General features: G+C 50.9%; 1 protein-coding gene across 8 annotated transcripts in view; it reads left to right on the forward strand.

Annotated features, from left to right (window-relative positions):
* The window catches only part of PCNT (pericentrin), a 127,992-nt gene that overhangs the window by 34,991 nt on the left and 67,977 nt on the right, over positions 1-25,024 (forward strand). For all 8 annotated transcript variants that reach the window (XR_012376999.1, XM_025863372.2, XM_073888910.1 and 5 more), the window contains 7 exons: positions 1,380-1,491; positions 2,952-3,192; positions 3,530-3,608; positions 7,542-7,674; positions 8,621-8,838; positions 13,669-14,138; positions 15,567-16,134. Coding sequence is in view for 7 of the 8 variants with exons in the window: in XM_025863372.2 (XP_025719157.2) it covers positions 1,380-1,491; positions 2,952-3,192; positions 3,530-3,608; positions 7,542-7,674; positions 8,621-8,838; positions 13,669-14,138; positions 15,567-16,134 (1,821 nt within the window). In the remaining variant the exon portion in view is untranslated. The remainder of the gene's footprint in view (positions 1-1,379; positions 1,492-2,951; positions 3,193-3,529; positions 3,609-7,541; positions 7,675-8,620; positions 8,839-13,668; positions 14,139-15,566; positions 16,135-25,024) is intronic.

The following is a 25,024-nucleotide window of genomic DNA, read 5'->3' on the forward strand; positions in this document are numbered from 1 at the left end:
AGTGGTAAATATATTTTTTATTTTTATTTTTATTTTTTTAAAGATTTTATTTATTTATTTGACAGAGACACAGCAAGAGAGGGAACACAAGCAGGGGGAGGGGCAGAGGGAGAAGCAGGCTTCCCGCCGAGCAGGGAGCCCAATGCAGGGCTCGATCGCAGGACCCTGGGATCATGACCTGAGTCGAAGGCAGACGCTTAACGAGTGAGCCACCCAGGTGCCCCTTAAGTAGTAAATTTAAAGAGACTGTCGGTTTTAGTAGATAGAGAAGTAAGGATAGAGTTTGTGGAGCTGACCTAACCTAACCTATGCTGAATTGTACACACACAGAATTTGTATTTTTTACCAGTGCCCCTGAGACACAGACTCCAGACATTAGGGGTCTAAGGCCATGTTCTTAGCACAGAAGTCCTGAGAAGATTTAGCCAGAAACATTTCTGCTGCTTGTGTATTCAGAACTCTTTTCCCGCATGACACCACATACCCACGGTGCAGGGTGTGGTCAGATCTTACTCAGACACCGAGGGCTTCTGTCCGAGGATCGTCAGTGCCCCAGGCATCAGGCCAAGAAGTCAGAGAGGCCGAGTTCATCTCGGCCTGTGCCCGGATTTCAAAGGAGAGTCCGGAGGAGCTTGTGCTTCCGTGCCCGTGGCGTTCACACCTGCTCCGGCTGCCTTTCCTCGTCACCTCCATGCTGATTCTCCCCTGCAGATGGGAAAGGAACACGGAAGGGCACCTTCTGTCCTGTCCCTGCGTGAGGCTGGTGGGGCCATCCATGAGGCAGCAGGCTGACCTCAGGGCCACTGTAGGCCAAAGCTCCCACGTCCCGTGTCCCCTCTGGCAGGGCTTGTCCTTCAGCCCTCAGCCGTGCACACGTACCCACCTACTTAGTGCTATGGGCAACTTGTGGCCTGACCCCGGGCCCCCGTGAAGACGGGGGTTGCTGCTCTCAGCTCTGTGGGTGCAGGGTGGGCTGACTCCGTTCACCCCTGAAGAGACCCTTTCCAGGGGGGTTAACTGAAAAATGCAGAGAAAACCCAGCATGCCACAGGAGGGGGAGGGAGGGCCCCTGGGGTGGACAACAGAGGGGCCCCCCGCAGCCTGGGAAGGAGTCCGGCCCTCCCTCCCCTGACAAGTTAGAAGGATGCGTGTTTAGGACAACGGAGAACGTTTCCGTCCTCACTCAGTGAGGAGAAAACAAGACTACAAGCAGGTAAAGGCCTGTTAGAAATGAGCTGTAGTCTCTCTGTGCTGCCGCTGCGGCTGGTTTTCTCTTGGCTGCAGGTTTGGGGTTTCGCCTTGCGTGCCCCCAGAGCTGGGTGCAGACCTTCTGGGCTTGGTCTCAGGCGGCGTCTCCCACTGTTGCCTTCCTTTTCCAGTTAGAGAGCCTCCGGGCATCCTACGCAGAGCTGAAGGCCCAGTCGCAAGAAGAGCTCCGGCGCCTTTGGTCTCAGCTTGAGTCTCCCACACCCGACGCACAGGACTCGAGTGGTGAGGAGTTTCCTGTTGGAAGTTCTGTGTTTTTAATTGTTCAAACCCCAGACTAGGACTTAACAACTGTAGCAGGCACAGAAAGAGTGATTTTGTAAACTTCTTTGAAAGTTGGTGTGTGGTTTTAAGGTGGAAACCTGAGGGCCTTGGTTTCATCTTCGAGCAAGTTAGGTGAGTAACGGCTACAGAATCGTGATTTTTCTCACGTTCCTATGAGGCAGTTTGCGAGCGTGAGATGGATAAAGCTTACAGCAGGGCTGGCGTCTACCGAGAAGCCGAGTCGGGGCATTTTGGGGGGAGTGCAGGTGTGCCTTACCACGCGATGCCCCGTGAACCCTGGGGCAGGTGCTGTCAGGCTCCTGTGGCCCCGAGGGTGATGTCCAAATCCGCAGGGCCCAGCAGCTCACCTGGCACCTCCTGCAAGACCCTCTGTAAGAATAGTCCCCATCCGTGGACAGCACCTTCAGCAGGGGAAGTTAGGAGACGTGAGCGAGATAGGTGGACACGTGTGTTTCTACTGCTGCTCTCTAGGTGGGGCCTTTTCAGTCTGGGGTCCCCCTTGCTGGGCACACATTGCTGGGGGCAAAGAGCAGGGTTATGAAGAAGGGCCAGAGACATGTGTGGTGGGTGAGGCCTCGCCTGTCTGCTCGCGCCTGTTTGTTGATGGCGGCGGGTGCAGCTCATGGCTCTCCTGAGCTCCTGAGCAGTCAGCTCTCACGAGGCCCCTAGGGGAAGCCTCACCCTGGCCTCTGGGGGTCCTTCCAGGGATATTTGTCTTGAAACTTCTGGGTAGGGACCAGTTTATAGCCACGTTATTTGAAAGCTGATTATTAATTATTGTTAAGCAGCTTGTAGCATTTTCTTGCTGAAAACAGCAATGGTAATGCGTTTTCTCGAGGTCAGTGTATATTACTATTCTTTTGCTCTTAATGAAACATCCCAGATTTAGTGGCTAGAAGCCACACACATTTATTAGCCGGCAGATGTTATGTAGGTTGGAATGGGAGGGCGTGCCTGGGTTTTCTGTCCAGGATCACCCGCAGCCGGAATCAGGGTGTTGGCTGGGCCTCGCCGTGGCTCACTAAGTCCCTGCGGTTGTAGGGCCGAGGTCTTGTTTCCTTGCTGGCCGTTGGCTGGGGCTCTCAGGTCCTGGGGGCCGCCCACATCCCTGCCCTGTGGCCCGAGCCGCACGCGGAGTGCCTCTCACACTTCTGGCCTCTGACGCCTTCAGCACCAGCCTGGGAAAGCACTCTGCTTCGGGGGGGCCCGTGGGATCCGCTGAGGCTGCCCAGGCCACCTCCCAGTGTGAGGCGCCGCCCAGCGTAAGCCACGGAGGGGTCCCGCTTCACCTTCGCAGGTGCTGGGACTGGAGCCCTATCTGGAGTTGAGGTCTGCAGTGTCTCCTGATGTCTCCTCAGTGTTTCGTCTGAAGGTGACTGCGTAATTCCTTCCCATTAAAGAGTTCCACGACCAGCGCCCGGCCCTCACGCCTCACGGGGAAGAGCTAGAGCGCCTAAAGCGAGGCTTCCAGCAGCAGCGGCAGCGAGAGAAAGCCGAGCACGAGTCTGAGCTGGAGCAGTTGAGAATTTACTTTGAGAAGAAATTAGAGGAGGCTGAGAAAAGCTACCAAGAAGACCTGACTGTGTTACAGCAGCGGCTGCGGGTGAATGAAGAGTCTCTTCTGGAGTCTGTGGAAATCAGGTGCATAAGTCCTTTTCATCATCAGCGTGTTTTTGAAGTGTGGGAACCTTGAGCTGAATTGAAATCTAGTTATGTCTGTAATTGCACGCCAGTGGAGAGCAGGAGCCTTGTGTTTTAGAAACCCAGCTTCTGTTTGGGCCTCCAAGCAAGAGAGCGTTGAGGCTAGGAGCGGCACCCGGGGTCCCCTCTGCTCCCTCACAAGGTCCCGCCACGTGCTCCCACAGACATGGCCTGCTCAGCCGAGGGCTCCTGTCCTTGACGGAAAGTAGGATCGCCGTGGAGGGAGCAGGGAGCAGAAAGGGCATGTGAGGAGGTTTTAAAACACATTTTCTCTTAGTCCACGCAGTGTGTCTTTAGAAGAGAGGTCTGAGGAAGAAAGAAGAGAACCCTGTGACGGACTCCGCCTTCAGCCTGAGGTGATGGGCCCTTCTGTCCTTTGTTGACGGGAGGCGGACGTAGCGTCCGTTTCAGGTGCACAAGGTGCTGACGTTTGTGTGTGTTGCAAGCGACCGCCACAGCGGGTCCACTTAACGTCTGTCAGCACCCAGGGCTGCAGAGTTTCTTTTTCTTGTGATGGAGAACTTTGAGATCTACTCTCTCAGCAGCTTTCAGGCGTACAGTGCGGAGTTTTTATCTGTAGTCCCCGTGCTGCGCACCACATCCCCAGACTCTCTGTTTTGTAACTGGAGCTTCGTACGTTCTGACACTTTCTCCCATTCGGTCCACCCCACCCCCACTCTGTCGGCCACCAGTCTGTTCTCTATCTGTCAGCTCAGTTTTAAGATTTCACATGTAAGTGAGATCATGTGGGACGTGTTTTTCTCAGACTGACTTATTTTGCTTACACCCTCGAGGTCCGTCCACGTTGTCACAAATGGCAGGATCCCGTTCTTTATGGCTGAGTAACACTCCATTGTGTACACACCGTGTGTTCTTTATCCGTTCGTCAGTCCGTGGACACATGGGCTGCGAGCACTTGAGATGTGGTCAGTGTGGCCTTCCTGTCGCCCGAGGTTCCCTTTATTTGATGGTGATGCCTTGTGCTGTTGGTAGCCCGGGTCTCTGTGGCCACCACCCTGGGCAAGTGGCGTACCGTGATGGGCTGTGGCGGCCCCGGGCACGTGCTCTGCCCCAGTGAGCACAGCTTCGGCGTCAGCATCTCTTGGTCTCAGTCGCCTTGGGTGGCCATCACGAATATACCACAGACCAGATGATTGGACAGCAGAAATTTACCATCTCAGTCTGGAGGCTGGAAGTTGGAGGTCAGGGCTGGTTTCTCCTGAGGCCTGTCTCCTCGGCTTGTGGTTGGCCGCTCTCGAGCTGCCTGTTCATGTGGTTCCTCCGTGCACGTGCACCCCTGGCGTCTCTGTCTCCAGATAGTCCCATTCTGAGGTGCTGGAGGCTCGGGCTTGGGCCTGTGAATTTTGGGGACCCAGTTTATCCTGCTTAGCAGGCCGCTTCCAGTTTCCCGTTGTTAATGTCCTTTGCTAGAACTGTCTCTGCGTGTGACTTTTTCCTGGGGACAGGAATGCGGCCTGTGTCCCGCTGGGCGTGGTGTGGCTTCTGCAGCAGCAGAGCCCTCGCACCCAGCACAGCAGTGCCTCGGGACCCTTGTGCACAGCCCTGTCCTGCCTTCTGGGCCCCCGCCCACTGCCGTCCTGTAGTCGTCCTGCCTTCTCCTTGGGTGGTCCCTGCTGCCTGGGGAGCAGGCGTGTGTCTGCACGTGGCCCCTCTCTTTGCTGCACCTGTTCCCTCAGTGGAGACTCAAGGGTGCGTGCGGGGAGCCCCCTGAGAGCCTGTTCCGTTCTCCTGTGTGTGGCGGGTGTGTCGTCTGGCACGTGTTCTCTGTCCTCTCGCCCCTGCGCCGTGGAGGCCGCCGTCCTACCCATCCTGCTGATTCTCCCTTCGTGTCTGGGCTGCTTGTGCCGCCAGCCCCTCTGAGGTCCCCGTGAGTGCCCTGGAGTTTTCAGTGAGCTGTTCACGTGCGTGTGTGTCCACTTTTCATGCTGGGGAGGGGGGAGCCTGTGTCTGAGAAGCTGCCTTCGCTCCCAGGAGGCTGGTTTTGTCACTGCTCTTCTTCAGTGTCCTTGCAGCTCTTGTGAGCTTTGTTCTCAGTTCTTCAGTTAAGTTTCTTACTTCTGTTGTCATTTTTCATTTCCAGGGGTTCTGCTTTCTTGCTGTGTCCTGTCTGTGCCACGGGCACAGCGTTCTCACGCGCCTCTCTGGAGACTGTCGGTGTTGAAGCGTTTCTCCTGCTTCCCGTGTGTCCGTTGGGGTGTCTGTGCTGTGTGGGTGTCAGGGTCCCCTGTGTGGTTTGTGACTCGTGGCCATGTCTTCACAGGTGGTGTGAGGCCTCCCTGGCTTCAGGGAGGCCAGTGGCAGAGCTCCTCCTGGGGTCCTGTCTTAGATGGCCAGGTCCCTCGCCCCCCATGGCCAGCCTCGGCCCGCGGGCCCTGGGTGCGTGCGGCCCTTCTGTTGCCTGGGCCCTGGACGTTGCCGTGATCACTGAGTTTTTCTTCCGAGGTTGGTCAGCTTTGGTGTCTTGAAGACCTCTTCCCGTTTCCTCTCCTCACGGGCTTCTAAGTTAAGTTTTCCTGGTCATCGTGGCCACATTTCAGGAAGGCAGGAAAGGAGAGGAGTGGAGTCTGTGTGAGTGTGTGCGTTGGAATGTTGGCAGGCCACCGTGCCCTCCGCAGGGTGTCTGGCTGAACTCCCCCCAGCGGGGTGTGGGAACCCGACGCACCCCCCTCCTCCACTACCACTGGACATTGCCTTTGTGTTCCTCGTTGATGGACAGCCAGTATCTTTTCCAGCTTGTGTTTCTTTGGTTTTAAATGAGGCCGGACCTCTTTTCGCTTGAAATTGACTATTCTCCCCCTCTGAAGCTCTCCCTTTACACCTTTGCTCTTGTGGCATTTGCCCCCCTTCCCCTGTGGTTCAGAGGGCCCGCTCTGCTCGCCTTTGGACTCAGCTGTGCTCAGTCTCGCGCTGGTGCTCGTGGGCCCGGGTCTGCACTTGTGGGTCCTCCCCTGGCCCTTGGCTCTTCATCCTCTTTCTCAGAGTGCCCAGTGCTTTCCTGCATTATTTTCTGATTCTTTCATTTTGTTCTTTATTTTACTTATTTATTTTTAAAGGTTTTATTTATTTGAGAGAGCGTGTAAGGGGGAGAGAGCGAGCAAGCACAAGTCGGGGGGGAGGGTCAGAGGGAGAAGCAGGCTCCCCGCCGAGCAGGCAGCCTGACATGGGGCTCGATCCTGGGACTCCAGGATCATGACCTGAGCCCAAAGCAGTGCTTAACCGACTGAGCCACCCAGGTGCCCTTCTTCTGATTGTTTTTAAGTCTTTCTATTTTTCATCCACCTGGAACTTAGCTGTTGTCCAGCAGGAGGTGTAGGCTCTGAGCTTAAGACCTTTTTCCAAATGGCAAGTCACTCTTTCAGGCATGACTTGTTAAAACACAGCCTTTTGTGTGCTTAGTTGTCCCAGGGGCACAAGTCTGTTTCTGGACTTGATTCTTCCTGTCACTCAAGTGGTTTGTTTCTATAACAATGTAGGGATTTAAGTCTTGCTTTAAAAGATAATTTGAGCTTATTGTGAGCTTAAAGTTGAGGTTGATATGACTCCTCTGTGGTTTTTGAGGAAGATGGGTTTACTGGCTGCATTTTAAGGGGAACAGGAGAGTTTAGCACATGCACTGAGCCCTTTCCTTATAACCTCCCTTCCTCCCTCCTTCCCTCCCTCCCTCCCCCCCCTCAGGATACTTGGGCTGGGCTTGTTGTCAGGTGTGCTCACAGCAGTGACTAGAGACCCTTCCGTTGGGGCCCCTTCCTCTTGGGCAGGTCCGTGTCCCAAGCAGGCCAGGCATGTGACTGACTCTGGGAGGGGAAGTGCAGTGGGGAGACACAGAGTGGGGAGTGAGGGGGCTTGGGAGTAAGTAGGCTGGGGGGGAGCCCCCAGTGGGGCAGGGTGTGTTTGGCAGTGGCCCTGGCCCTGGGAAGGGGGTCTGGTGGTCAGGGTCTGCCTGCAGTTCAGGTCCAGGAACATTCTGATCAGCCTCCCAGGAATGGCCCACTTGGCATCCCTGCAGCTCAGCATTGGGACTTGGTGAGCACCGCATGGGAGTGAGGAGGGCTCTCCAGCCAGTGGTGCGCACCTGTCTCCTCAGGGCTGTGGTCTGCCATCTCCCTGAGTTACTTGGCCCCCTGGAGGTGAGATGCTGGGGACGGGGGAGATGGCGTGAGCATGCATGGCCCAGCAAGGCTGACACGGGAGGCAGTGATTAGGTGACGTGGTAAAGAGGCCCCTTGTAATGTTTCCTCTGTGCGATTTTCCCTCATTTGCATACGCAGTTAGAAGAAAACCACCGGTGCCAACGAGCAGCGTTGAAGTCCTCCCTGGAAGCCCGGCAGGAGGTGGGCCTCGTAGGGACCCAGGTGTTGGAAGGGGAGCAACGTGTAGGGCTCTCAGAAGGGCCTGGCGAAGGTGTGTGCACTTCCCTGCTGCCTGTGTTGGTGGCCATTCAGCCCACAGGAACCGATATGTGGGAAGGTTGGGGGCTCCCACGTGGGTTATTTGGACATCCCAGCCTCTAACTCTGCAGATCCTCCCTGGTGGTGTCCTCAGAGTTAAGGGGCTGGGCTTGGGCCTGACCAGGTGCAGCACTGGGGTCACAGGAGACGGGGGTGGATGGAGAAGCTGAGGTCCTCCCAGTGGATGCAGCAGATGGGGGCAGGCAGTGGCCCCACTGCTGAGGAGAGCAGGTGTAAGGCCAGCCTTGGACGCGGATTCCAGGGGGGATGGACGCCATTGCCACCCCTTGTAGCATGGAGGAGGCAAGGCAGAGGGGTCCCACGGCGAGGTTGTGGGGGTCCGGATCCATGCTGGGGTGCTTTGACACGACTACCCGTTTTGGGCAAGGGCTCCCTTGGAGCTGAAGAGACGGGCTAAGAGGAGGAGCATAGCTCCTGAGAGCCAAGGTCACGTTGTGCTTGGCATTTGCCTCTCTCTCTCTCTCTCTCTCCTGGCGCGGGAGATCCTTCGCAGCCGCTGCACATGCGCTGTGGTCGCTGGGCGCTGATGGGCACACACAGAGTGCTTCTGTCCGCTGCTCAGCTCATTCTTGAGCCTAGGAAGCTGACAAGTCCTGACTTGAACAGCCCAGGAGGAAGCCCCCTGGCCCAGACCCACACGTTCCCACAGTTGAAAACAGTCACCTGGTACCCCAGCCGACGGGATGGAGTGGGTGGTGAGTGGGTACGGGTAGCTCAGGACAGGGCAGCTCGTCCTCTGGGCTCACCCAGGGCTTGCCGGAGTTCCAGGTGTCTGTGTTGTGGGAGGCATTGGAAGGTGAGTGTCCTTGTCTGTGCTGTGTGTGGTGTCCTCGAGGTTCGTGCCTGATTGTCCTGCCTGCCTCTTTGTCCCCCCACAGAGCTTGCTCGGGTGCCTCTCCCGTGTGCACAGGATACGGCCTTGGAGGTGGAGACAGAGGTGGCGGCCAGGGTCTTGGGTTTGGAAACTGAGCACAAGCTTAAACTCTCACTTCTTCAGACAGAGCTCAAGGAAGAAATTGATGTCTTAAAACTAGAAAATAGAAATTTACATGAGAAGTTGCAGCACGAAGTCCACCTGAAAGAGGACTTGGAGAGGGTAAGTGTGATTCTGGCCCATTTCCATGGCGGCAGGCTCCTGTGGAGGTCAATGCGGGCCCTAGCGCTCCGTCCGACCCTGCTTCCTGCAGCCGTGTTTGCTTCGTGCCTCCTCAGAGTCAGGCCAGGGCTCCGCCCGGAGCCGAGCCAGGGTTTGGCTCCTTGTTGCTCCTTCACCCTGCCTCCAGGGTTAGGGGGCTAGCTGGGCATCCTCAGACGGGCAGCAGGCTCTGTGCGCCCCGTTGTGCCCAGTGGTGTTGAGCCCCTGGACTCTTCTGCTGACTGTCGGTTGTGTGGCTGTAGAGTGTGCCCTGTGCGTGAGGAGAGCCCCGCCGCACCACCCACACTGGCGGAGCTCTGGTGTGTAAGCCTCGCCTAGATTCCTGGCAGGTTTCACTGTCTGCGCAGCGCAGGGCGTGGCTCATCCCTGTGTCGGGGTAATAGAGTTGACGTAGCTTGAGCTGTGAGTCTTTCACCAGTGTCCTGACGAAGCCTTATGCCCCCACCTTCGTGCTTGTGGCCTGATGCTCTCACCCTGTGTTCCTTCCCGTGAAGGTCTTTCTGGATTTTCATTCTCCATCAACACTTGGTTTCATACGAAGTTATTACCTGCATGTCTCATCACAGGTCATTCTCTAAGGCATTGGTGAGGACTTGGGGCAAAGCAGAAGTAAGGATAGAGCTTTGTGCTGTGTGGGCCGCCGTAGGTGGACTTACTTGCTGGCGGTCTGTGCTTTTCAGCACGTGGCCGCCTCAGGCACCATTCAGTCAAGGGCAGACTTTCCTCCATGACTTTTGATGTTCAGGTGTGTGCGTAGTATCTTTCCTGGACCACCATTTTATCTGCTTACGTCAGTGATTGAGAGGGGGGTATAGAATGATCTATTTTTCCCTTTAATTTTGCCAGTGTTTGAGTATTTTGGAGTTATTACATACGCACACACATTGGGGATTGTCCTGTCTTCCTGAGAAAGTACGCCTCTCCCTCTCCCTCTCCCCTGTAGCATTGTTTGCACCGCGGTCTGCTTTCTCTTTCATGAATACAGTTCTTCCGGCCTTCATCCACATTGTTTGCCTGGCATTCCCTTTTCTGTCCATTTTACTTCAGATCTCTGGAGACTGGCTGGAGTCAGTGCTGGACGCCCGTAGTTTCAGGGCTCAGTCCTGTGAGGCTGCCCCACGCCAGAACCCATTTGCAGTTACTGGGTCCCGGCATGACCCGCTCATCTCGGTCTGCCTTGGCTTCGGAGCCTGCGTATTCCCATGCCCACCCACACCTCTTTTCAGGCTCGCACTGCTCAGGGAAATGGTTTACTACTAGCAGTTTATTATGAAGGATGCGTGGAAGAGATGCGTAGGGCGAGGTGTGCAGTGGTAGGCAGCTTCTGTGCCCGCTCCTCTTACTGCCGTGTGCACCCACCTGGAAGCTCTCCAGATCACACCATTTAGGAGTTTTTATGGAAGCTCCATTACGTAGGCGTGTTTGATTAAATCATTGGCGATTGGTGATTGAACTCAGTCTCCATCCCTTTTCTATGGAGGTTGGGGTGGGGCTGAAATTTCCAACCCTCTAATCTTGCCTTGATTTTTCTGGGGACCAGCTCCCATCCTGAAGCCACCTGAGGTCCCCAGCCACCTCTCATCTCATTAGTGTACAAAAGATTCTTATAATTCCAGAAATTCCAAGGGTTTTAGCAGCTGCGTGTCAGGAACTGGGTACAGAGACCGTGTATTTATTTTTTAATATATTACATATATGCATAGCATATACTTGAATATTTTTTTTAAGATTTATTTATTTTATTTGAGAGAGAGAGAGAAAGAGAGCACAAGTGGGGGAGGTGAGGAGGGGCAGAGGGAGAGGGAGAAGCAGACTCCCCTCTGAGCGAGGAGCCCGACGTGAGGCTCGATCCCAGGACCCCGAGATCATGACCTGAGCTGAAGGCAGATGCTTAACCGACTGAGCCACCCAGGCGCCCCTATTGTTGAATATTTTTTAAAATCCATTCTGACAAACACTGCCTTTTAATTAGAGTACTTAGTCTGTTAATCTTTCACTTCATTATTGATCTGGTTGGAGATAATGTCTGCCATTTTACTATTTTCTACGTGGCCCATCTGTTTTTCTTTGTGTTTTTTCTCCCTCTGTTTCCTGTGTTCTTTCTTTCTTGCCTTTTGGATTATTTGAATATTTTTAGAATTGATTTTAATGTATCTGTTGACTTCAAATTATACTTCGTATTATGTGTTTTAATGGTTGCTTTCGGGATTAGAATATACATTCTCACAGTCTTCTCGGAGTTAACATTATGCCATTTCAGGTGAAAGGTCAGAGCTCTGTGGTTGTGTAGGTGCATCTGTCATGTTCTCTTTGTCTTTTATGCTATAATTGTTATAGGTGTTACATCCCTGGTTAAATTCCACGATATAAATTTTGCTTTGAATAGTCATAGGTACTTGAAGGAAATTAAAAGGAAAAGCAGTCTTAGAGTTACAACGTTTTACAGGGCTCTTTCCTTCCTCCCAAAGATTTGAGTTTCCATTTGGTATCACTTTCCTTCAGCCCGAAGCATTTCCTTTAGCCTTTCTTGTGTACATCTGCGCAAGTTTTCTTTTAGCTAAAAGTCTCTATTTTACAGTCTGTCTTGAAGAAATTTTTGGCTACATTTGGAAGGCAAGATTTTTGTTCAGGATTTAAAGACGTCACTTCTGACCTTATTTCTGATAGGTCCGTGGTCACTCAAATCAGTATTTCCCTGAATGTAACGTGTCATTTTCTTTTGACCGCTTCAGAGGTTTTTCTTTTTATCTTTTATTCTCATTTTACCACAATGTGCCTAGGTGTGATTTTCTTTGATACTTTTTTCTCTCATGAAATTCTTAAAATCAGTATATAAAATTGATTCTGACCTAGTTACCTCAGAAAATAAAAACAAAACCTTACACTCAATTGACCTTATTTTTTTCTTATTTAATAATGACATTACTAAAAAGGTGATCTGTTTTAGTGACTTACAGAGAATTCTGTACATTTTTGTCTTTCCCCAGATTTGGGAGATTTTTACCAAGTATGTTCTTCAGTTTTTTATTTCTGCTCCATTCTCTCCTTTCCTCCTGGAACTCCATTTACATGGATGTTCTGTCTTTCATTTTCTGAGGTTCTGTTCATTTTATTTTTTTTTAATCTTTCCCCTTCCTGTTGGTTAAATTCTGTTGATCTTCCAGTTCACTGACTCTTTTGTTAGCTCTGATCTGCTTTTAAGTCCACCCAGCGAATTTTAACATTTTAGATACTATGCTTTCCAATTCTAGAATTTCTATTTGGTTCTTTTTTTCCCCCCTATTCAGTTCTTTTTAAGAATGTCTTTTTTCTTTGCCATGATTTGCTGTCCTTTTACTCATTATGAGCATATTTTTCTTATGCTCATCAATGCAGTTAGGTTATCTGCTTTTAAAACCTTTGCTGTGTCTCTCTCTTAAATAAAATCTTAAAGAAAAACCAAAAAAAACCAAAAAACAAAAAGGAAAACCTTTGTTAGTTTCAGCAGTTGTATCATCTTGGGGTTCCCCAGTGATTGTATTTTCTTTTTAGCACGTATCATATTTCCTTTTTGTTTGTGTTTCAACTAATTTTGGATTGTATCCTGGACATTGTGAATGATACATTGTGGAGACTGTGGATTCTATTAGGTACCACTGAAGAGTATTGATTTTTTTGTTTGTTTTAGCAGACGGTTAACGTGGCTGGATTCTGATTCCACATTGCATCTTCTCTGTGTTGGTCTGCTCTTGGAGTCTGCCCACACGTGTGTGCATCAGGAATCCACTTGAGATTTGGGCTAGGTTAACGCAAAGATTCTGCAGCTGCCTCTCTGGCTCTGTCCTAATGGGCTTTCACCTTTCACTTTCTACCTCCTCTGCTCAAACAAATGAGATTTTGGGATTTCTGTGTGCATGGCGTGGACAGGTAAATTGCCCAGTGCCATTTCTTTCTTCTGGGTGTCCAGCCCTTCTCCACAATCTGACTGCTTTTAGATGCTCTCTCGGGCCTTCAGGTAGTTTCTTATATTTTTTCCAGCCTTTATAGCTGTTACCCTCTCGGAGGGTTGGCCTTATTAGAGCTTCTCAGCCATCTCCAGAAGCATGACCCCAAACTTGTTTTTAATAACTTACTTTTTTTTAAGCAAACTGTATACCCAATGTGGGACTTGAACTCATGACCGTGAGGTCAAGAGTTGCATGCTTTACTGACTAAGCCAGCCAGGTGCCCCTTTAATGACTTAATTTTTAAATGAGTTGAGGTCAGTCTTCAATACCATTTTTACTTTTGTTTCTTTTTGATGATGTTTAGTAGTTTATTGATCTACTTTCCTTCCTTTTTTGAAAATCAGGATATTTGCCTATCCTCAGCATTGTGAGTAACCTCCGTTTTCACAAGATACTCTTATTAAAAGTTTAAATTTTAGTTCACAATCTTTTGACCAGGTTCCTTGTAGATGATGGAATATGAATGAAGCAAGGCCACAGATTTGAGCTCGTTACACCGTTTGCTGTTCTCGTTCTCGTGGACTCTAGGCTTTTTGCTGATGGTGGCTCTACTCTGCTGTGGTTGGCCTTCCCCTTGACTCCCCCCGTTGCTGCTCTTGACACACACAGGAGGCCTCCGACGCTATCTTTGTTTGCTCCACACCTGTGTGTGTGTTTTGAGTTTGGTTAGTTTTTGTCAAGACCTGCCAACTCCAGAGGTGAAGAGCAGCTGGTTCGGGTGCCATTCCTGCCAGTAATCTTCTCCTTTAATTTCTTCTGTCTTAAATGAAATTGTTATCTGTAGGTAAAATATAACTTGGTTGAAGATCATCAGGAGGAGCTGAAGAAAGCTAAGGAGAAGTTGCAGCTGATGAAGCAAGAATTCAAAGACAAAGAAGCAGAATGGAAAGTGGCAAGTGAGAATCTAAAGAGAAAAGCTGAAGAGGAACTCGCGCTGATGCTCCTTGACCTGAAAGAACAAGCTGAAGCTGAGAAACAGTCAATAATAAACAAGTTTGAGCTTCGAGAAATCAAAATGAGGCAACTTCAGGATCAGCAGGCAGCCCAGATCCTGGACCTGGAGGGGTCCCTGGTGGAGCAGCAGGGCCGGCTACGGCAGCTGGAGCTCGGGCTTGCAGGAGACGAGTGTCCACAGTGCAGCCAGTGTGGCCGGGAGCCAGGTGGTCGTCTGGCTCCTGCAGACCAGGCCTGGGAGCTCGCCGCACTCCGCCTGAAGGAGGACTGTGCCCTCCAGCTGATGCAGGCACAGAACAGGTGGGTAACGTTCCTGTGGCAGTGTATTAGCTGTAGAGCCGTCGGCCAGTGCCCCACCTAAGGCCTGACCCCAGGATGCCCAGCAGAGTGTGAGAGGCAGGTCCCCTGGGAGGACGTGCTATGGGCTTTGAGTAGGGTGGGAAGGTCTGCAGGAAGGTGGGGCGGAGCGTGGCATGTACTGAGTCCCCGATACCTGGTCTTCACCCTAAAATGACAGCAGGATGTCATGTCATATCATGTCCCAGAACTGAGATGTGCTGGGACAAGTCAGAGACTGTGTCCAGATCCTGCTGGTGGAGCCTGTGTTCCTTGGTGGATGCCACTCTGCATGCATCTTCCACATCATTTTTGTTCTTTGCACATTTTAAAATTTCAAAAGCAAGAATTGAGACCTCACTTATCAAAAGGTCATGCAGTTCATCCATATTAGTTCTATGTGTTTTTAAAACTCAAACAGAGATTTTAAAAAATAAATGTTTTGTTTCCTAAAATTTATGCATACTTCCCTTAAATTTTAAATAGATTTAGAACGTGATTTGGTTCTTGGCCCCTGTCAGTGCTAACTCTTTGCAAGCCCGGCTGTCGTGACTGGGGGTGTCTGTGAGTCTTGGCGCCATTACACTTGCTGTTGGTGCTGCTTATTCTCACGTATCAGCTGCTCCCCACCATCATGAGTGAGGTGCAGGAGCTTCTGATCTGGGGTCTGAGGACTCGAGTTCAGATCTCAGCCCACCATGTGTAAGCTGGATGGACACAGGCCCTGTGCTCAACCTCACAAAACCTTCGTGCTCTCGCTGTGTGGTGAGGGTAAATGCGATAATCTCTGGACACGCTTCCAGAGTTATCTGGTGAACTGACCAGGGAGCGTCACTGAGAGGCAGCGTGCGCCCCGTTGAGGTTGAGGCGTTTTCAGTTCCTGGTGGGATCCTGGGTGCTTTGATTAGAAGTGTTTCTGCCAGCCAGCCCCACCGGTGGCTCTTTTTAATTCATGTCCCTTAATTCACAACCAAAGTTTTTCTTCTTTATGGCCCTGTGGGCTCCTACAAGCGATCCTGCTGCCCCTTCCCTGTCAAAGTCCTTCTTGCCTCGAGTGAGTGGTCACATCTGCTTTGCCATGATGTCTGTCAGAAATACGTGTGCGGTTTCTTGCTGTGGATCCTGTGTCCTCCACTCAGTTTGTGAGCGGGGATGCCTGGGTTCTGTCCTTTGAGCTCCTCTGGCTTTGTGTGGCCCCTTCACTCTCCACTTATTTCTGATGGTGGTCTTCTCAGGCCATTTGTGGCAGAGGGAGAAGGAGCAAGAACAGGTAAAACAAGGCAACGATGTAGTGTTCCCTGTAAGAAAGGTGGTGAGTAGGTGTTTCCAAGTGAGGTTGGTGCTTTTATGACTGTGTTCTGCTGCCCAAGTTCACTTTGCATGTCCTCTCAGGTTTTTAAAAGAACGTAAAGAAATCACAGAGAAATTCACTGCGGAACAAGATGCCGTCCTTCGGGAGGCCCAGGAGAAGCACGCCTGTGAGCTGCATCTCCTCCAGGAGAGACACCAGCAGCACATTCTGTCCTTGACGGCGGAGCTGGAGGCCCGGCACCAGGCCGAGGTGGAGGAGCTGCGGGCCTCTGTGGAGAGTGAGCAGCGGGCTCTTTCAGAGGCCCGTGTGGCTGAATTGCAGACACAGCATGCCGCGGCGGTCAGTGCTTTGGAGGCAAGACATGCGTCACACCTGGATTCCCTGGAATCGCGTCGGCTGTCTGAGATGCAGGCCATGCGGGAGGGGCACAGGTGGGCTCTAGAGCAGCTGAGAGCGGACCTGGAGAAGCAGCTGCAGAGGAAGGGTGCTTTTCACCCCAGTGCTCTGACTCAGGGGCGACACGGGCAGGCTCTGAAACGTGGCCAGGAGCTCCCGCCTGCGGAGGATGGCCTGAGGACGCAGAGGAGCGGGAATCAGGGTGAGGGTGTGAAAGCCCTGGTACCCCCTGAGCTTCCGGGAGTGCAGCAGGTGAGGCAGGTCTCAGGGCAGCTCTCTTCCTGCCGTCTGCATGCTTGTCTCTGCGAGCGTGTCTTATGTTCTGCCGTGGCGACCAGGGGCTTCCTCAGGGTGGCCACGTGGTGGGGGGTCGGGTGGAGGGAGGCACGCGGGGGTGGAGGGGCAGAATGCGTCAGAGCGCCCCCAGTCTGGTCCAGCAACAGTTGCCTGTGCAAGGCGGCCTCCCCCGTAATCTCTCTTGTGCACGCTGGTCCCCGCCCTCTGCACCGCAGGCTGCTCCGTCTGATGTGGGGGCACAGCCCTGCATAAACTCTTCCACACGGACACTCAGACCCCTTTCCCACCCTCCTCTCCCTTGTCTGTTTCGTGCTGGCTGTGCCGTTCTCTTGTGCGCACGCACTCACCTCTGCAGCCAGGTCATCTCTCTGACGAGCACGTCCCCGCCTGCGCAGTGCACACCCACTTCTTCCCTCCTGGCCCTCGAGCCCTGCAGCCCGCACAGAGCCGCCGAAGGCAGAGTGAGGGGTAGTCATGGCTGTTGTCCCTCTTCCCTTGTTTGTTCTCCGCTGCTTCTCAGGGCCTAGAGCAGCGGGGCCTCTAGGGAGCCTGCCAAGAAGGGGGGTGATGCCTGCGGCCAGCCCCTGCTCATCTTTGCAGACGTCTTCAGGTGCGGCTGTTACGGGTGCCAGTGGCCCTGCCGTACTGTGTTGGTGTGACCTGAGAGGTCAGGGCGAAGAGGGAGGATGGCAGGATTCATCCAGCTGGGGTGTATCTGGAAGGTGGTGTCCTTGGAGGGGAAGGCTTTGACCTTGCAGGCAGCAGCCAAGGCCCAGATCTGTTCCAGAGGCATCTGATGGCTGGATGGAAAAAGGGTTGGGAATGATTGTACCACCTGAGGCAGGAGTTGACCGTGGCCCTCAGGAAGCATAGGGATGGGAGGGCATGGAGGGCGGGCTCAGGACCCCTCCAGGGGCGCTGCTTGGGGGTCGCGAGGGCTTCCTGACGCCTCACAGGGTGTGCTGGGGTGAGATTGGCCGTGGTGTTTATGGGGGTCATGGCGAGGCTGGGGCCCTTGGGGATGACCAGGGAGACATCTGGGTCTGGGCTCGCAGGAGGAGGGCGGTAGCTGAGGGAAGAGCCCTCACTGCAAGAAGGTGAGGACCGTGCAGGGCGGGCTGCCTCAGCTGTGCTACGGCAGGTGCTCTTAGGAGCCCGTGCACACTCCAGTTCCGTGTTCAGATTCCTAAACGTTGTCAGAATATGTACGAGCAGTATGTCAGATTGTGTAGTTGTGCTTTTGAAGAAGTCTGACAAAGCAGTGGAATTCTCTTGAACAGGTGAGTCAGTCCCCGCAGGCTGGGACACAGCCGAGGTCCTTGTGAACCGCTGTGGTGCTCCTGCCCTCAGTTCCCTGTGCATCTGGGCAGGATGGTGTGTGAGGGCGCTGGCTCTGCACCCCGAGGCCCTTCTGCTTCCGTGTCTTTAGGTTTGAGATACTCGTGTCTTCTGTATCTTCCCAGGACCCTGGGATCATGACCTGAGCCAAAGGCAGCCGCTTAACCTACTGAGCCGCCCAGGCGCCCCGTCTATGGGGCTTTTTAAAAAGGACATGGTGATGCCTCCTTTCTAACCATGAAATAAGGCTCTAGTGTTGTCTCCGTGTCCTAGGTTAATAGTCCATGCATTCGGTTGTGTGTGTAGTGATCATTTGCTTTGTGAAATTAGTAGTTAAACCATTTCCTCAATGGCACTTGCCAGAATGAGAATTACAGGAGATTACAAAAATAAAGGGAAGCATAAAAATGAGGTTTATCCCCATTTGTTTGGTTCAAAAGTCTGGGTATTGGCATTTTTCTTGAGATTTGCTTCTTGGACTCTTAAATTGCTTTGAATCTGGCCACTCTGGGTGGGTTTCTCACACTTGAGGGCATGAGAAGACAGAGGAGGAATGCACGCACACAGACCTGTGCCCTCAAGATGGCTCAGAGAGACACAGCCGGACCACCGCGGGGAAGCCGAGGGTGCAGCTGGTCGTTGAGTCGCGTGAATAGTCTTCTCCTCACAGTGTGCTCTTACTCACCTTTCATTAGGAGAGGGTGAAGCCCCCTCCATGTTACCCTGCCATGTCCCCTTAGCCCCCCCAGTGTCCCCCCAGTGCCCCCCCAGTCCCCTCGGGTGCCGTGCTGAGGGGCCATCACAGGGGGTCAGGTGGCCTCCAGGAAGATGCTTCACTGCAGGGAGGTACAGCAGTGGGCCTGAGTTGCACCTGCATCATTCACAGTCCTTGGTGCAGCAGTGGGGTGTTGGCACATTGCGTGTGCCTGGTCCCATGAGCATCTTGTGAGCAGGATGTGTGAAACAGCCCTCCGTGAGACAGGCACGCCTTGGCCTGTGTCTGCTGCACCGTTGTGCTTGGCGGATGGGGATCTGGCCCGCACATCTGCATCTGGGGCTGAGTTAGTGACCCCGAAGCGTGAAGGGCTGTCCGTCTTCTCTCCTGAAGCGCTGCTCTGGGACCTGCTGAGGGCGACTGTGGGAAAGATGTGGTCCCTTTGTTGCCGTTCTCCTGGGTCTCGTGGACTGCAGCCCCCTCCCTCTAAAGACTGCCCACTCTGCTACTTGTGGGGCACAGAGAGCCGAGCGCTTTCTGAAACCGCCTGTCATTTCTGTATCTGGGTGCAGCGTTTTGGCATTTCTGGGTTGACTCCTGTCTGAGTGCTCCCACAGCATGTTGTAAGTATTTTTCCAGTTGTACAAGTGAGTTGTTGCTCAAGTAAGTGATCTCTTTACCTGCTACTAAGGAGGTGAACGTTAGATACTTTTTTAGTTGAACTTTGTTGTCTCTCTGGTTTCACAAAAACAGCTGGACTTGTGGGAAGGTGGGAAGCTGTTTCTGAGCCTATTTTAACTCACTGGAGAACATTTCAACATGGACAGAAATAGTTGGGTAAACCTCTGTCTCCGGCTACCCCGGGGGGTGCGTGCTGGTCTTACTGCATCACCGCTCCCCCACCGCCCGCTTACTTTGCAGCAAATCCCAGATACCGTGTGCTTTCATCTGTCTCTACCAAGTAGTGTGTTTTTCTCCCCCAAAAGTACATAACTGCAATCCATTCTAACTTAAAAAATGAACAGGAATTCCTTACAGTCACCCTATATCCACCCCAAGTTCCCGTCTCTTCCTGTGGTTGTTCAAATCAGGGTCCACACAGGGCTTCGTGTGCACGGATCTGTTTTTACTGCTTCCTGTGATGCTGGCTAACCCTGTCCCCCGTATTTCTTCCTGTAAGCGTGTCCATACCACTTCCCAGGCCGTCAGATCAGGTCCCTGTCTTGGTGTGGAATACTTCCGGGTGCTTGCATGTTCCTGCTGCGGGCTTCCCTCAGGCTCTACCCTGCAGGCAGATCCTGCGGAAAGCCTTGCTGGGCGTTTTCTGGGCTGCCAGGGTTGGTCATCGTCCCCAAAATAGCAGGGACATGCTGTTCCTCCTGTGACAGGTTTTATCTGGGCCGCAAATATCTTTGCACCTGTTTGAAAAGCGGGGTCACTTACCAGAAGAGTTATTTCACATGCGCTTGTGAGCTAATTGGATTACTTTCTAGGTTACTTCCCTTTGGAGTTCGCTTGTGAGAAAAGATCTCTGGAAACGTGAGCTTGATTTCCTTTTCTTAGAGATGTGCATCCCGTAAAGAAATCTCCCCTGTGCAGGTAACACTGAGCAGAGTTCTGGAATGCAGAAGCGATCTGCAACATGGCCAGTATCAGTTGCTTAAGGCAATTTCATCTTTTTTCAATTTTAAAAAAACTATTCATATGTTAATTTTTGAAAATAGTAAGGTTATTTTAAATACAGTTTGAGTGTTTTTAATTCATTATCAGTTGAATTTATTTTTATTACATTGGGGATTTTTTCCAAGATTTTCTTAGAGAGAGCACGCGCACGCGTGGGGAGGTGGGGGGGCAGAAGCAGAGGGAGAAGCAGGCTTCCTGCTGAGCAGGGAGCCCAATGCGGGACTTAATCCCAGAACCCCAGGATCATGACCTGAGCTGAAGGCAGATGCTTAACAACTGAGTCACCCAGGCACCCGCCCGACTGTGTTGGTATTTTTTGTGTAATACTACTTTTTTTTTTTTTTTAGGCATATTTGTCATGGTTTCTTAATGGTTAAAAAAATATATGACATTTTTCCTAGAATTCTGTGGATTTTTAGAAAAACCTGAGAATAAACTTTTAAAGGCATCTTTTTCTTATATTGACTTTACCATTTAGAATATGGAAAATTAAATGGAATTTTACTCAAGGTTGGAAATAGAAATGATTATCTGTGAGGAGGTCTTATGGATGGAGGTAGGGATTGCATGAGTCAAGGGAGACTTGACTTTGAGCCTCTGCAGTCAGGGCGAGGGGGTAGCCTGAGAACACGTCCTGCTGGACATCCACAACCATCCCACAGCTGCTGGGCCGTCAAGGTCCAGTGGCCGGAATCTGTCCTGCAGCCTTTCCTGAGTGCACACCCTTGAAACTGCCGCACCTGACTCCTGTTTCCCCCCGGGGGCCATCCTGCCACGCGATGCTGCCGCGTTTGGCCTTTGCCTCGGTTATGGTGAAGGTGCGCGTTTTCGCAAGTCCCTCACTCCAGGCCTGGGCATGCGCTGGACAGGACAGGCATGAAGTATCTCCACTGCCCCCTTGTAGGTGGAAAGTTAGAGCCGTTCCTCCTGCCCACAGTGCACATTGCATGGGTGCTTTGTGTTTGCTGCTTGCTGCATTAAGTTTATGCTGTCTTGTCATACTTTGTCTCTCTGAACTGCCTTTAAAACCCTTCCTGAAACAAAGTGATGGGTAACGAGTGATATACTTAGCTTCCACCCTCTTTTAGCAAGTGCAGCTCTGTGTTGTGTGGCTCTGGGTCCCTCAGTGGGGCAGATGAGGAGCTACACTCCCTGGAGGAGTGACACTGAGGCCCAGAAGGAGCATATGGCCAGAGAGAGGGCTGGAGCCTGCTGGTCACAGGTGCCCCAGGACTTGGGGTGGGGGCTCCTCAAGGGCATGTGGGGGCGGAGGTGCTTTTGGACTCCTACCTAACCTCAAACAGAAGTTTGCTTCTATGAAAGATTGTTGCCTAAAGAAAGTGATCTGTGGCTCGAAAGTGTCCCAAGAGCCGTGTATTGAATCCTCCTACATCTTAACCAGAGCATTTAGTGGGCAGAGTTAGCATGCAGGGTTTGCCATCGTGACCACTCCCTGAAGGTGCTGGGGGGGGGGGGGAGCACCCCAATGCCTGTGCCAGGGTCCCAGGGCCCAAAGAACTGGGGTTCCATTTCCAGTTGGATTGTTAAATCATGATGTAGGAAAGAACGTTATGGTTCGAAGCCGATGGCCGAGAAAGAATTCTTGAGACATCTTTGGTGCACAAAAGTGGTTTTATTAGAGCCCGGGGACGGGACCCGTGGGCAGGAAGAGCCGCATGGGGGTCATGAGGAGTGGCCTGTTATATACTTTCAAGTTGGGAGGGGGTTAGGGAGAGCTTAAGTCTCTAAGGAATTTGGGAGTAAGGTTTCCAGGACCTTGAGGGGGCTAGCTGTTGTTGGGAAAAGGTTCTTTATTACCATCTAATAAAACCTGAGTCATGAGACCCTTCAGATGTACATCAGTGGGCCGTATGCTTGGGGGATGATGGTCAACACCTGTCTTGGGGGGTTTAGAGATAGAGGAAGTTTCCGGAGGAATTTTTATACATTAAAGTAGACTCACAGGATCCTGGAGGGGGGGAGTCAGGCTAGGATTGCCTTTTGCCCTGAGCAAAGTATTAACATGGAGGCAGTTGAGTCCCTAGAGGAAGGTCACTCTGCCTGTTCCAAGGACTTGTCAGTGGGCTGCAGGGAGTAAGGAAATGTAATAAATTTTCTTCTGCCTCTGTTTCCCAAATCAGTCATAGTTTATCACGTGATGGGGGTGGGGGGTGTGGTTTCCTCTTCTTGGACATTGATGGTTTCTTCCATTTCCCAGTGTCGTGCACAGTGGCGGCAGTATTCCCGGAGGTCTTTTTTGGGGGGGAAAGGCAGTGTGGTTCCTGACCCTTGGCCTTGGCCCTGCTGGTCTGTGGTGCCTGCTGGTGTTCAGGCTTTTTCCTGTATTCACCCACACTTTGTGGCGGACACTCGGAGGATTAGCTTCCCTAGAAGGGGAATTGTGGTGTAAATGTGGTAATTCAAGTACTTTCAGAAACTTTGCAGGGTGTGATAACTTGGGGCTTTTACTTGATGCTTCTTTTTAAAGGTTTTGGAGTTAAATTTATTTCAGGAGAGAAAGTTTATAAAAATAATTTATGTTAATTCAGAAATAGTGTCTGTAACTTGAAAGTATGATTTTAGTGTTGTGCCATGCATGCCCGTCTCCTGATGATTGTGAGTCAGAGTTTTCTGTAAGCTGTCGCCGAGGCCTGGGTGTCCTCACAGTGAGGGCTCATGGAGTGAAGGTGATCCATTATTTACAGGTAGGTGTGTGTGGAGGAGGGGCTCAGTGTTGACTCCGCCTCCTCGTTCAAGCAGGGTACCCTGGCTCCTGCAGAGGCTAGGGCCCAGCACCCAGCTCTTCTGGCCGAGCTGCAGGGGGAGAAGTGCCGGTCGGGAGCATTGCCAGAGAGGCAGATCGCACGGCCGAACCTGTTACTGCTGTCCTTTCTCATCTGCAAGTCAGAAATTCCACTCTAAATTAGTGGTGGCACGCAAAGTGAAAACAAAATACTGTCATTGCTAGGCAACTTTTTCATTCATTTTTTTTCTATTTAAATTGGATGGTTATCATACCTTTTCCACTAAGAAGTTGTCAAGTATTTTAAACCTGAGAAAGTCTGGGTCTTATTGCTGTGCTTTGGTGACTCAGCACCCACATCACCGCTTTTCTTGCTTCAAGTAGTCTTGTTTTCATGGAGGAATGTGCAGGATGAGTGAACACTCCACACCCACTCTTATGATTTTTAATGTAACTTTATTTTGTTTTTTTAACAACTTTATTGACATACAATTTACATACCATAAAAATCACTCTTGTTAAGCAGACATTTCAGTGATTTTTTAGTGTATTCACCAGGTTGCACAACTGTCACTGCTATCTACTTCCAGAACATTCACCTCACCACCAAAAGAACTCCCCACCCCTTAGCTGCCTCTCCCATCCCCCAGCCCTTGGCAGCACTAATCTTTCTGTTTCTGTGGGTTTCCCTTTTCTGGACCTTATAGACGTGGAATCATACAATACGTGTGATTTCTTTCAGCACAATGTTTTCTAGGTTTATAGATGTTGTAGCGTGTGTCAGTACTTGCTGTTAGCTTTTGATGTATCTTTTATCTCTTTTATTTTTCTAGTTTTCCATTACTGCCTTCCTTTCATTTTAATTTCCTTGATGTTTATTTTTCTATATATTTTTAAAATTATTTTCTTAGTGCCTGCCCTGGGGATTACAGTGAACACTTTATAACAGTATAGTTCAGATTAATATCATCTTAATTTTAATAGTTTACAAATCTGTTCTCCTCTGTAGCCTCATTCCCTTCTCTGTCCCTTGTGCTAATATCGTCATACAGTATATATATTGTTGTATATTTGTTGTATATAACTACGGTTATATACAACTTATGCTTATTGATTTATTCAGTTTCTTCTAAATCAGATAGAAGAAAAAAATTACCAAAATCATGTTTATTTTGTCTTTCAGTTTACTTGTTCAGTCACCTTTACCACGTTCTTCATTTCTTCATGTGGATTCAAATTCATGTTTAGTGTCCTTTCACTTTAGCCTGAGGACCCCCTTCAGCATTTCTTCAGGGCAGGCCTGTTAGTAATGAATTCTCTCAGTTTTCATTTACCTGGGAATGTTTTAATTTCTCCATCGTTTTGGAAAGATAGTTTCCTGGATATCGAATTCTTGGTTAAGTCTTTGTCTTCCAGCACTGAATATATCACCCTAGTGTCTTTTGCCCTCTGTGGTTTCTGAGAAGCTAGCTGTTGATAATACCTTGAGGGTGGCTTGTGTTGAATCACTTTTCTTGCTGCCTTCAAGATTCTTTTTCTTAGTCTTTGACAGTTTAATTGGGATGTGTCTTGGGGTGGATCTCTTTGAGTTTATCCTGCCTGGGGTTAGTTGGGCTTCTTGTGTTATTTTCATCCAAGTTGTGGTTTTTGGCCATTATAGCATCAAGCAGTCTTTCTACCCTGTTCGTTTCTCCTCTCCTCTGTGACTCCCATTATGTGTATGTTGGTCTTTGAGGGTGTCCCACAGACCTTGGAAGCTCTGTTTACTTTTCTTTCTTTTTAAATATTTTATTTATTTATTTAGAGAGAGGGGGAGAGAGCGAGCGAGCAGAGGGAGAGAGCGAATCTCTGAGATCATGACCTGAGCTGAAATCCAGAGTTGGACACTTAACCAACTGAGCCACCTGGGCGCCTTTCTATTCACTGTTCTTTTTTCTTTTTTCTTTTTCTTTTCCACACTGAATAATCTTATTTGATCTGTCTTCATATTTGCTGATTCTTCTGCCCATTCAGATTTACTGCTGAGCCTCTCTAATGAATTTTTCATTTCAGTAATTGTACTTCTCAGCTCCAGAAGCTCTCTTTAGTTCCGCTTTCTACTCTCCTTATTGAGGGGCTCTGGTTGGGGCATGCTTTCTCTTACTTAGCTTTCACTTTGTGTGTGTGTGAGGTAAACAAGGAGTGAGCTCTTAGAGCCTCTCAGGTTTTCCTTGATAAGTACACCGCCCCATACCTGCTTTCTAAATTCCCAGGAATATGTTGGAGCCTTTCAGAGCTCCCTGTTGACGTCTCATTCTCTAGTGTTTTGTTTTAATTTATTTGAGAGAGGGAGAACAGGCAGTGGGGGTGTGGGGCAGTGGGAGAGA

Source organism: Callorhinus ursinus, unplaced genomic scaffold (genome assembly GCF_003265705.2).
Source record: "Callorhinus ursinus isolate GAN/ISIS: 27379988/994484 unplaced genomic scaffold, GSC_fseal_2.0 scaffold98, whole genome shotgun sequence".
Lineage (NCBI taxonomy): Eukaryota > Metazoa > Chordata > Mammalia > Carnivora > Otariidae > Callorhinus > Callorhinus ursinus.